The 12170-nt window shown below is 37.1% G+C and overlaps 1 protein-coding gene across 2 annotated transcripts in view; it reads left to right on the top strand.

Moving 5' to 3' along the window:
- Positions 1 to 9812, top strand: part of MON2 (MON2 homolog, regulator of endosome-to-Golgi trafficking) — a 188946-nt gene extending 179134 nt beyond the window's left edge. For both annotated transcript variants that reach the window (XM_066369320.1, XM_066369319.1), the window contains one exon: positions 7579 to 9812. In XM_066369320.1, coding sequence (XP_066225417.1) covers positions 7579 to 7742 — 164 coding nt within the window. In that variant the 3' untranslated portion in view covers positions 7743 to 9812. The remainder of the gene's footprint in view (positions 1 to 7578) is intronic.
- The last annotated feature ends 2358 nt before the right edge of the window (positions 9813 to 12170 follow it).

Here is a 12170-nt window from a genome sequence, read left to right as displayed (position 1 = left end):
CAAAAAGGAATCCGCTCATCATGAACAGTGGGTATGAACCCAAATTTTAAATATTCCTCCGAATATTGACAAGTTTTTTTCTTGCTTGCTCATTTTACTATGGGCTATAATAAAAATAAGATCAATTAAAAACTAATATTAAAATATGTGTTAAAATATATTCAATGTGACATAGAGTAAACGTATACTAAAAATTCATATTTATTTAAATGTATATAACACATTTACTACACTACCACCGCAAATGAAAAGGTATCTATATTTTTTCCACTTGACAAAATTTTCTGGAAAGTTATGCTTCTAAAATTAAAATGCACTATTATAGCCCCAATAATATTTATAAAATATTATTGCTTTCTAGCCCCGATGCAAGAAGTACTTAATAGTTTAATATTGATAAAAATAAAATCAAATACTTAACAATTATATCTATACAATATATATATGTATATTTATTAAATCAACGAGCTTTTACAACAGTTTTGACTGACACTTATTTCAAATTAACACCCAACTGAATGATGTGAAACACTACAGAAGTTGCGAAGGGCCAATTAGGTGAAAATAACTGCGTTGTTTAGCGACTTTTTAAAACATCCGGGGTTCCCCGCAGCAGACGGCATGCTCTACAGTGAACCCAGGATGAAGTTTACTTGATGACGCCAATCACCCAGTTGATATTTTGGTCTCGTCAAACGAAATTATACTTAATAATTATTTACCACAATTATTTAAGAATTGCATTTTTTGTTAAATTTGGCACCAATATCTAGCAATGCATTTAAATGGCCCGGGGTGAAAGAGTTAAAGTCGTGTCAAGTCCATTTTCAAATTGCCCCCCTTAACTATCGAATTGCCCCCCTGTGGGGCGTGGGCCCCACGTTGGGAAACACCGGGATAGAGCGTCCGATTGGTATGCAGAAGGACCCAGGTTCGAGACCCCGAGGTTGCCAACTTGAGTGTGGGCTCATCTGGTTTGAGCAAAGCTCACCAGCTTGGGCCCAAGGTCACTGGCTTGAGCAAGGGGTTACTTGGTCTGCTGAAGGCCCATGGTCAAGGCACATAATGAGAAAGCAATCAATGAACAACCAAGGTATTGCAACGAAAAACTGATGATTGATGCTTCTCATCTCTCTCCGTTCCTGTCTGTCTGTCCCTATCTATCCCTCTCTCTGTCTCTGAAAAAAAAAACAAACCACAAAAATCCTACAAATAATTGTAGGCACACTATATACAAATTTCTGAGAAATATGTTATAATAATTAAGTCAAATATTAAAGGAAAAAACATAAAGGCCAAGCATGCTTTTATGGTCATTAAATGAAATAAATATGATAAAATTAAATTTATTCTGATATTAAAAAAACATTTTTATATTACATTTTTTGTTATGCTTTTTAGCATTCATAGAGAGGTTAAAAAATAAAAAAATGACAAAAAGTTTATCTTTTTATATATATAGATACATTCTTAGTAAGATTTAGTAAATTCGGCAGGTCCTGGCGCAAATGTGTTAAGTTTTTTCATTCTTGTGTTTATGAGAAATATGAGCCTGATGTGTCCTAGTGAGTTCTTCAATGTTTGGGCATGTATTTGAAAGGCAAACTCATTTTCTCATCTCGTCAATACATTGAAGAATTCTTCTCTTTTTACTCTTAATTGGGTTGAGTGCAGAAAACCCCCACCATACATATCATCTTAACTTTACACCAAACAAAGGGTAGAAGAAACTTGCCTCCAGTCTTTCTGGGGAACATGGAGGGTAGTGTAAACAATCCAGCACCACAGCTTAGCAGCCTTTTGCAACCTAACCAGGCAAGTGAGGTGGGGGTTTGGGCAGACTGTCAGTTATAGCCAATTCCCCACACCTCTGTCCCCCCAAAATCTAAACTCCAAAAACCCTGTTGGTTTTTTGGTCCCCAACAGGCACATATTTCTCTGGAATATCATAGGGTGCACCTGGGAATCTTCTAGGGTGTACCAATGCACTTTAGAGCAGTGGTCCCCAACTTTTATTGGGCCACGGACCAGTTTAGTGTCAGAAAATATTTTCACGGACCGGCCTTTAGGGTGGGACAGATAAATGTATCACAGGGCCGAGACAAAGCGTCAAGAGTGAGTCTTAGACGGATGTAACAGAGGGAATCTGGTTATTTTTTAAAAATAAAACATCGGCCCTGGCCAGTTGGCTCAGCGGTAGAGCGTCGGCCTGGCGTGCAGGGGACCTGGGTTCGATTCCCGGCCAGGGCACACAGGAGAAGCACCCATTTGCTCTCTGTCTCTCTCTTCCCCTCCCGCAGCCGAGGCTCCATTGGAGCAAAGATGGCCCGGGCGCTGGGGATGGCTCCTTGGCCTCTGCCCCAGGCACTAGAGTGGCTCTGGTCGCGGCAGAGCGACGCCCCGGAGGGGCAGAGCATCGCCCCCTGGTGGGCAGAGCATCGCCCCTGGTGGGCAGAACATCGCCCCTGGTGGGCGTGCTGGGTGGATCCCAGTCGGGCGCATGCGGGAGTCTGTCTGACTGTCTCTCCCTGTTTCTAGCTTCAGAAAAATACAAAAAACAAAAACAAAAAAAAACAACAACATCGTTCAGACTTAAATATAAATAAAACGGAAATAATGTAAGTTAATTATTCTTTCTTTGCAGACTGGTACCAAATGGCCCATGGACCGGTACTGGTCCGTGGCCTGGGGGTTGGGGACCACTACTCTAGAGCACACTTTGAGAACCACTGGTTTACACAATGGAATACTACTTGGCCATAAAAAAGAAGGAAGTCTCACTCTTTGCAACAGCAAAGGTGGACCTGAGTATTATGCTAAGTGAAAAAAGAGAAAGACAAAGACCATATGATTTCACTCATATGTGGAATCTAATGAATAAATGGACTAACAAGCAAAATAGCAACAGACTCAGAGCAGGCTGACAGCTGTTGCAGGGGCTGGCTGGCTGGGAGGACAGGGTTGAGGAATTGAGCAAGAAAAAAAAGTGAAAAAACAGACATGAACAACAGTGTGGTGATTACGGTATTGGGGTAGGTGCAAAAGGTACCTTAGCACATTGGTTGTTTAAGGATTTTCTGGTGGAAGAGGAGGCATTTGTTGGATTTATTTTTAGTTCAGGGGAATTTTGTTTTTATCATTTTGCGTGATCTTTAAATATTTGAATAGGTCGTAAACATACACATAGTTCAAAAATATGAAACAATAATAGAGGGGAAAGTTTTTAAAGTTTTAAGATCTTTCCCCAACTCTGTAATTGCCCAGTTCTTACCTCGCTATAGCCAACCATTTTTATTAGTTTTTGAATCCTTTCATACGTTAATAATGTAAACACAAAATATATACTTCAATATTCCCCCAGTTTTTAACAGTGAATGTGCCCCATATTCTACCTACTGTTCCGAACACTTTTTCCCACTGCATAAAATATTACTTGGTATCTTTCATATCAATATGTATAGCTTTATCATTTTTATTAATGTCTGTAGTGCCCACCAATATTTTAATAACATTTCATAAAATTTTTTAGCTTCCCTGAATTTCAGATATCCCTTTTTTTTTTCTTTTTTAGAGAGAAAAAGGTCGGACAGGGATAGACAGACAGGAAAGGAGAGAGATGAGGAGCGTCGATTATTCATTGCAGCACCTTAGTTGTTCATTGATTGCTTTCTCATGTGCCTTGATGGGGGGCGGGGCTCCAGCTGAGCCAGTGACCCCTTGCTCAAGCCAGCGACCTCTGGGCTTAGGCCAAAAACCATGAGTCATTTCTATGATACTGTGTTCAAGCCGGTGACCCCATACTCAAGTTGGTGAGCCCACACTCAACCCAGCAATGGCGGGATTTTGAATCTGGCAGCATCCCAGGCCAACTCTCCATCCACTGCACCACCACCTAGTCAGGCAAGATATTATCTTAAATAATGTATTTTTTAATATTTTCCTGTAATAAGCCATCAGGCAATCTAGATAGGTTTCAATATAAGCAATTTTTTTCCAGTTTTTTTTTTTTTTTTTTCCATTTTTCTGAAGCTGGAAACAGGGAGAGACAGTCAGACAGACTCCCACATGCGCCCGACCGGGATCCACCCGGCACGCCCACCATGGGGCGATGCTCTGCCCATCCTGGGCGTCGCCATATTGCAACCAGAGCCACTCTAGCGCCTGAGGCAGAGGCCACAGAGCCATCCCCAGTGCCCGGGCCATCTTTGCTCCAATGGAGCCTCGGCTGCGGGAGGGGAAGAGGGAGACAGAGAGGAAAGCGCGGTGGAGGGGTGGAGAAGCAAATGGGCACTTCCCCTGTGTGCCCTGGCCGGGAATCGAACCCGGGGCCTCCGCACGCTAGGCCGACGCTCTACCGCTGTCCAGTTTTTTAATTGTGTAAAATACACACAAAATTTATCATCTTAATCATTATTAAGTATACAGTTCAGTAGTATTAAATATATTAATAGTGTTGTGCAATCATCACCACTGTCCATCTCTGTAATTCCTTTCAGCCTCTGTCAGTGGCAAGTCTTTCTGTTTCTGTGATTTTAAGTACTCTGAGTATCTCGTATAAGTTGAATCATAGAGTATTTGTGATTGGTTTATTTCCCTTAGCAGGATGTCATCAAGGTTCATCCAGATTGCAGCATATTGCCGAATTTCCTTCCTTTTTAAAAAATAATGTATTGATTTTAGACAGAGAAAGGGAGAGAGACAGGAATGTTGATCTGTTCCTATATCTTCCCTCACCGGGGATTGAACTGGCAACCACTACGCTTCAGAACAATGGTTTAACCAACTGAGCTATCCAGCCAGGGTGCACAGTTTCTTCCTTTTAAGGCTGACTAATTTTACAGTGTATGTGTTTGTGTGAATCTCTTCAAGACCTTGCTTTCACTTCTTTTGGGTATACGTATGTAACCATATATATATACCCAGAAGTGGAATTGCTAGATCATATGGTAATTACATGTGTTTTTTTTTTACATGTTTATTTTTTGAGAAACCATTATATTGTTTTTCCATCACAGCTATACCATGTGGTATTTCCACCAACAGTGAACAAAGGTTCCAGTTTCTCCACATTCTTACAAACACTTGTTCCTTTTTGTTTTTTATAGCCATTTTAGTGAGTATGAGGTGGTATCTTATAGTTTTGATTTGCATTTCCCTGATGATTGGTGATGTGGAGCATCTGTTAATGTGTTTTATTGGTCTTGTGTATATCTCCTTTGGAGAAATGTCTGTTCAAGTCCTTGCATCTTTGTCTACACCTCTGTGATCAGAAGCAGTACTCAGAGCACAGATCCCTGATATTTGGAGGGGAGGGTCCTTTTTTGCCCACCTTGCCCTCCTGCATGCTATGTGCAGGGTTCTCCATGTGCACGGGTGCCTCCACATGGCTAGGGGTGAGGCTGGTTAGCCCCTACTATTAAGAGCTGAAACTGACCAAAATTAACTACTGTCCAGGTCTTCCTCTGGTAGTTGCAAGCCTTCAGTACCATCCAGAGTTCCATTCATAATAGTAGCATCACACAGATCCTGCCAGTGCAATTATGTTCTAGGTGGGTAGGCAGATTTTTAGTACTTCGTACTATGCCATTCTGTGGAATCCTCTCTCTGTAATCTTTTGTCAAATGATTACTGGAAAGTTTCACAGAGGACAGCAGGAGCAGACTGTTTAAAACTACTTAGATCAATGGTTTTTAAATGTTCTGTGTTTTTTTCTATTAGCAAAACTGCTTTTACAAACGAAATCTGATATGGATTCCCGACATATAAAACAGATAAAAGCAGACCAGCTTTGGCCTAATAATTCCTCCTTCATCAATACCCATCAGCCCCACTTCCCTTTTCTTCTTCTCATCCTCACTCCAAGAAAGCCCCTGTTGGGGTGGAGAAGGGATTATGAACAGGTCACCATTTCCCAGGATATGTACTATGCAGTGAATATTAATGATTAGTGATGTCAGTAGGTATTGAATGGAAAAAATTTTCATAACCAAATTAACTTTGGAAACCCTGAATTAGATAATGTTAAATCTGTTCTTTTACTACAGGCCTTTAATAAGTTCATGTGACTTATGAATCTCCAAAAGGGAAGATAATATATATACACAACATTTGCCAGACTTACATGACCATGAATATTTTTAAAGAAGTAAGTTTGAGCCTGACCAGGCAGAGGCACAATGGATAGAGAGTCAGCCTGGGATGCTGAGGACCCAGGTTTGAATCCTGAGGTGCTGGCTTGAGTGTGGGCTTACTGGGCTTGAGCAGATCATAGACATGACCCCATAGTCTCTGGCTTGAAGTCCAGGGTCTCTGGCTTGAGCCCAAGGTCACTGGCTTGAGCAAAGGGTCACTGGCTCAGCTGGAGCCCCCTGGTCAAGGCACATATGAGAAAGCAATCAATGAACAACTAAAGTGCCGCAACTATGAGTTGATGCTTCTCTTTTCCTGTCTGTCTGTCCCTGTCTGTCTCTCTCTTCCTCTCTCTCTCTTTCACTAAAAAAGAAAAAAAAGAAAAAAATGTTTGAGAATGCTAGTTTAAGAAATTCATTTCTTTATTCTACAGAAGAAGTTGAGTTAATGAGAAATTGCATGACTTGATTAGGTATACCGAGCACTACCTTATTTCAGAAAGGTTTTTAGGCACTCAGTAAATTGGAGTGAAAAGTAAAATCAAAGCTCCTTAAGCATAGTATAGTATTCTTTCTTTTATACTATACTGCATCCCTAACTTGAGAGTTGTTCCACAAAGTGTCATATACATAACTGTCTAAAAAAAAATCTACCAGCAGGTTTTATTATGTATTATACTCTGAACAATATGCACAGTATTTATAGGAAAATAAAATGCAATATGCAATCTCAGAATATAAGGAAAGTACAAACTCATTGGGATATAACACTTTTGCCTGTTCACTAAATATCATTCAGCTTTATTCATTGTTCATGATAGTCCCTCCCCACTACAGTTTAAATCTAATAATGTACATCAGAGATTATCAAATAGTATAAGCTATGTGTGATCATTTAAAATAAAATTAATTTTAAGGACATTACAGGGAAAATCATTGAATATTTTTATATTTTTTGCACATAGCCGCATAAAAAATTGAACTGTTTTCACCCTGGCCAGATAGCTTAGTTGGTTAAAACATTGTCCTGAGCATAGAAGTTGCCAGTTCGATCCCCTGGTCAGGGAACATACAGGCACAGATCGATGTTCCTGTCTCTCTCTCACAAGTTTAGAAAAATTGAACTCTTTTGTAATTGTTCTTGAAATATATTCTAACTTACTTGAGTTAGCTTCCAAGGCCTTCATAAATTGCAGTACCATTTAAAGTGTATTTTATCAAATTTGTTGGTACTGATGTCTCTGTACACTGACCATATATATTTTTTCTCTCATTCTTTATTAAATATTTCAGGAAATCTTGTAAAGATTTTTAAAAGATTGTGGAATCTCCATATATTTTGGAATATTTTTCTTTGCATTATATTTAAAGGATTGTGTTTATGTTAATTGGATGATCTCTGCTATATAAAGCTACCCTTTTTTGAGGTTTTATACTTTTTGCATTGCAGTTGATGGAAATACCTGGGCACAAGTAATTGCCTTATATCCAACCTTAGTAGAATGCATCACCTGCTCATCTTCAGAAGTCTGCTCTGCACTTAAAGAGGCACTAGTTCCCTTTAAGGATTTCATGCAGCCACCAGCATCCAAAGTTGAAAATGGAGATTCTTGACCAGCTACAATAAATTTAAAGAAGAAATATATCTAAAGAATATTTGCTCCTCAGCAAGTCTTCTGTGAGAAGACATTTCTTACTACAAATAATTCTTGGCAGCTGTTGTTGGCCTCCTTTAAACTGTACAAGCTTACATGTCAACAGGCCACTGAATGAGTTTCGGTGCAAGCCTTTAATAAATTGAACTGGTGAGAGAGATGGTTAATACTACAATGTACCTGTTATTATTTCTTCAATTGATTTAAAAGTGAGCTTATGTACAGTTTGTGGTGTATGTGTGTATGATGTACTTTTTAAAAAAAAAGAAATTTCATTCAGTCACATTTATTAGGCTGGTGTTTTTGCTCCCTTTTTCAAGTACAAAAGTATACTAAAATTTTATGCAAGATGGTACTGTAACATTCCATATTATCTATAACCAGCCTTTGTAAACAAAAGGAACTGATATACTTGTGTGTATAATAAATGGTACAGTTCTGTATAAAATAGTTGCATTTATTATTTTAAAATTTTAAATATTGATAATGTTGAATGCTTGATGCTGTATTTATTATTAATATAAAATCATTTGCTTACATTTTTATTTATTTGCCTTAAGCGGCAGATAGGCTCACCATATGATCATGCAATTAGTTTAATGCTTATTTTAAATGTAGTTGCTACTGACTATTAACCATCTGACCAGAAAGGTAATGTTAACACAACAGCAAATATGATAGTTTGTGATTTGCTGATTTTGCAACTTTGAAGCATAGGTTATTAACTTAATACATTGAGATATATTGTAGCACTAGGACTTCATCATACCTCATTTCTTTAAATCTCTTTCCCAGCTTTCATATAAGTTTATCTGTTTTTATATTTGCTGTCTGGATTTTAAAGATTTCATATTTTATATTTCTACTGATAGCCTCCACTCCACTAACCACATTTATCACTGGTTTTGAATTATGACCCAGGCACAGTCATTTCAGATTTTCTAAAATTTTGCTTGTAAGGTTTTATTTCAGTGCTTCATTCGGTCATGTCTTCTCAAGAAGAAAAATAACTATGCTAACCCACAAATATAAAATGTTTGTGTATTCTAGAACAATGAGACGTGTATTTTTGGAGATAGAGAAGCAATTAGGTGTATAGTAAACTTTCTTTCCTGGAGAAAAATGCTACTTTTATTTTACTTTCCAATCCTAGTGAAGAAGAAAAGTGCTCCTGAGTACATTAACTTAACTATTCCTTTAAGAAACTGACTGACCTAGCTTACTGTATTTTTATTTTGGATTATGCTATTACATTTTTATTCTGAGTTAAATTTTCATAATTATTTATGTAATGGGTCAAGGACATTTAAAACAATCATAATGGTCTCAGTATTATTTTAGTGTGCTACAAAGCTTTTGATTTTAATAGAATTTTTAAGTTGCAGCCTCTCCAGCATATTTATAAAACTATGAGATGATACTAGAATTAAGTAATGAATGAGATAAAATGTTGAGGCTATTGTAATTGTATAATTATTTAATTTGCAGTGTTATCTGTAAACGTGATTGGATCCTTTTTTGAGGGGATAGTATTTTTTTACATGAATTAATGAATTTCTACTTTATAATTTTACATAAAATTAAGGCAAATTATGGCATTGCCTAGATTCAATCTTCAGCATTTTCCTTAAAGAAAGGTATAAAAAATAATTTCCCAAACTCTGTATTTAGTTTACTTTTCTATATTTGGTTATGTTAAATTGGGGATTACCAAAATTGGCCTATCACTGATGAAGTATTTAAATAGGTAGTGCACCAGTTTAATAATGTAAAAAATATTGCCAAGAATTTACATGAAGGAAAAATACATCTATTCTTGAGAAATAACAGATAGTTGCAATTAGTATTATTCTCTAGTAAAAGTTAAATGAGTCAAAGGTATATACATATATCTATATAAACTGAGTGGTTTTATGAATATTGTATTAGCTTTCAATACCAGGACCATACCCTACAGATCAAAACATAAATTTGGTGAATGCGTAAATATCCTATAATAGAGTTGTTTTATAGAAAATTACCACAGATGTGGACAAAAATAGTCTCCCAAAAGCGTTGCCCGCAGCATAATATGTTTAGATTTCTACTTAAAAAAAAAAAAGTTTGGCATTTTGGCAGATATGATGATCTTTTGTAAAGTGCCACCATTTAAGTATGCTTAGTATTGCTGGGTTGTATTTATCTACATTATTAGTGAATGAGTTTTGCCTTTTTTTTACAGGGACAGAGAGAGAGTCAGAGAGAGGGATAGATAGGGACAGACAGACAGGAACGGAGAGAGATGAGAAGCATCAATCATCAGTTTTTCGTTGCAACACCTTAGTTGTTCATTGATTGCTTTCTCATATGTGCCTTGACTGCAGGCCTTCAGCAGACTGAGTAACCCCCTTGCTCGAGCCAGCGACCTTGGGTTCAAGCTGATGAGCTTTGCTCAAACCAGATGAGCCCGCGCTCAAGCTGGCGACCTCAGGGTCTCGAACCTGGGTCCTCCGCATCCCAGTCCGATGCTCTATCCACTGCTCCACTGCCTGGTCAAGCGCCTTTTTTTTTTTAAGTTACCATTCATAGAATGAATGGGAGTTCATAACATAGTGTGTTACCAATTTATATATGATGGGAAAAGTTTTTATAATTCTGAATCACGAATTAAAATTTTTGTTTCCTGGCAAGTAGACTAATGCTTTCAATTTGAATGAAAAGTTTTTATAGATTGGGAAAGAAACTTAATGTCTTTGTATCTTAATTTATATAAAACCTAATTCAGAGGAGTTAAATATCAATTTTTTACATATCTAGTAATTTTGAATCACTGGCAATGCTGGCTCTTTAAAGGAGAATGGAGTCTGTCCTTTTGTGAATATAAATATTCTTATAATCTTGATTAATTGTGAGTAGCGGAGGCACTCTGCCTTTTATTAGACATGTTAACTTTTCAAAGCCTTTGTTTTCTAATCTTTAAGACAGAGATGAAAATAAGTTCTCATGAATTTTTTAGAGTTAAAAGTACATAGTTTGAATTTGGAGTTGACTTCACGATATTCTTAGGGTGTTTGACAAATTTATTACTATATCCTACTTGAGAACTTTGACTATATTTTTCTCCCTTGTTCTCCATCAGTTTCTTCCTTTCTCTTCACTTTTCTTTTTAAAAAATTTATAATTATCTTCTTTTTTATACTTGCCCCCAATTTTTCTATTTCTCTTTACATTCATCTTTCATTCTCTGCCTCTTCTGGCTCTTCCTCCAATTTCACCTGTTCAGTTGTATCTTATTCAAGAGAATCACTGCCAACTGTCTTTCTATTATAAGAGACTCTGTTACTTTTTTATGCAAAGGTGAAGTTTCTGTGTCATTTCAAAAGAGCTGAAGAAGTTAAAGTAATTTGAGTAATTCTTTCTGAATCCACAAGATTCAGCAGCAAGGATGCTTGCTCACAAAAGGGATTTTCTATAACTATGATGAATTCAGCAGCTAAACGTGGAATAATCATGTCTTTTCTGTTATATGGATAGAGAGATCACAGCACTTTTCTCAAAAAAGAGTTTAAAATCAGTTTACATTAGGTTTTTTTCCCCTTTGGTTTGTTTTTTGGTTTTGGAGGCAGATGCTTTGAGTTATTGTATAGATTTATGTTATCTAAGTAGAAGGACTTGATGCCACATATTGCCTATGTATTTCAGCTGTTTCTGGTTTTCTGTTACAAAGTAGTAGTCTTTTTTTTTATAAATAAATTTAATTAATTTTAATGGGGTGACATCAATAAATCAGGGTACATACATTCAAAGAAAACATGTCCAGGTTATCTTGTCATTCAACTATGTTGCATACCCATCACCCAAAGTCAGATTGTCCTCTGTCACTCTCCATCTCGTTTTCTTTGTGCCCCTCCCCCTCCCCCTCTCCCTCCTTCCCTACCCCCTCCCCGCCCCCGACCCCAGTAGTATTCTTTTGACCAAAGACCTAGACTCTTACAGTACTTTTCTCCAGGTCTTTCTAGGGTGTTATTTGGTCGGTGTGATTGGTGCTTACAGTGAAATAGATAGAGGTCAGTTGAAACATTCTTAATTAACCGATGGAATTTATTCTGGCTCCTCAGACAAAAATAAAGTATTGTACCTTTGAACTTTGATACCATTTTCAGTTGCTGCAAATTTACATTGTTTTATTTTAAACTAACATTCAGAAAATAGCGCAAGCAGGAAAGATCTAAACCATGCCATTATTTGGGACACTACTGCAGTATAACAACTGCTCTTGGCTTATGAAGTTTACTAGATATGAGAAAAATTCCAAAGCTATAATAATACAATCTTATTCTTTTTATCTAGAAAAATAAAATAAAATATTAGGTTTCAGACTCAACTGTGCAAATTGCCTTTGCTTTCT

The sequence above is a fragment of the Saccopteryx leptura genome, chromosome 2 (assembly GCF_036850995.1).
Source record: "Saccopteryx leptura isolate mSacLep1 chromosome 2, mSacLep1_pri_phased_curated, whole genome shotgun sequence".
Classification (NCBI taxonomy): domain Eukaryota; kingdom Metazoa; phylum Chordata; class Mammalia; order Chiroptera; family Emballonuridae; genus Saccopteryx; species Saccopteryx leptura.
This window is presented reverse-complemented; position numbering and strand designations above follow the sequence as displayed.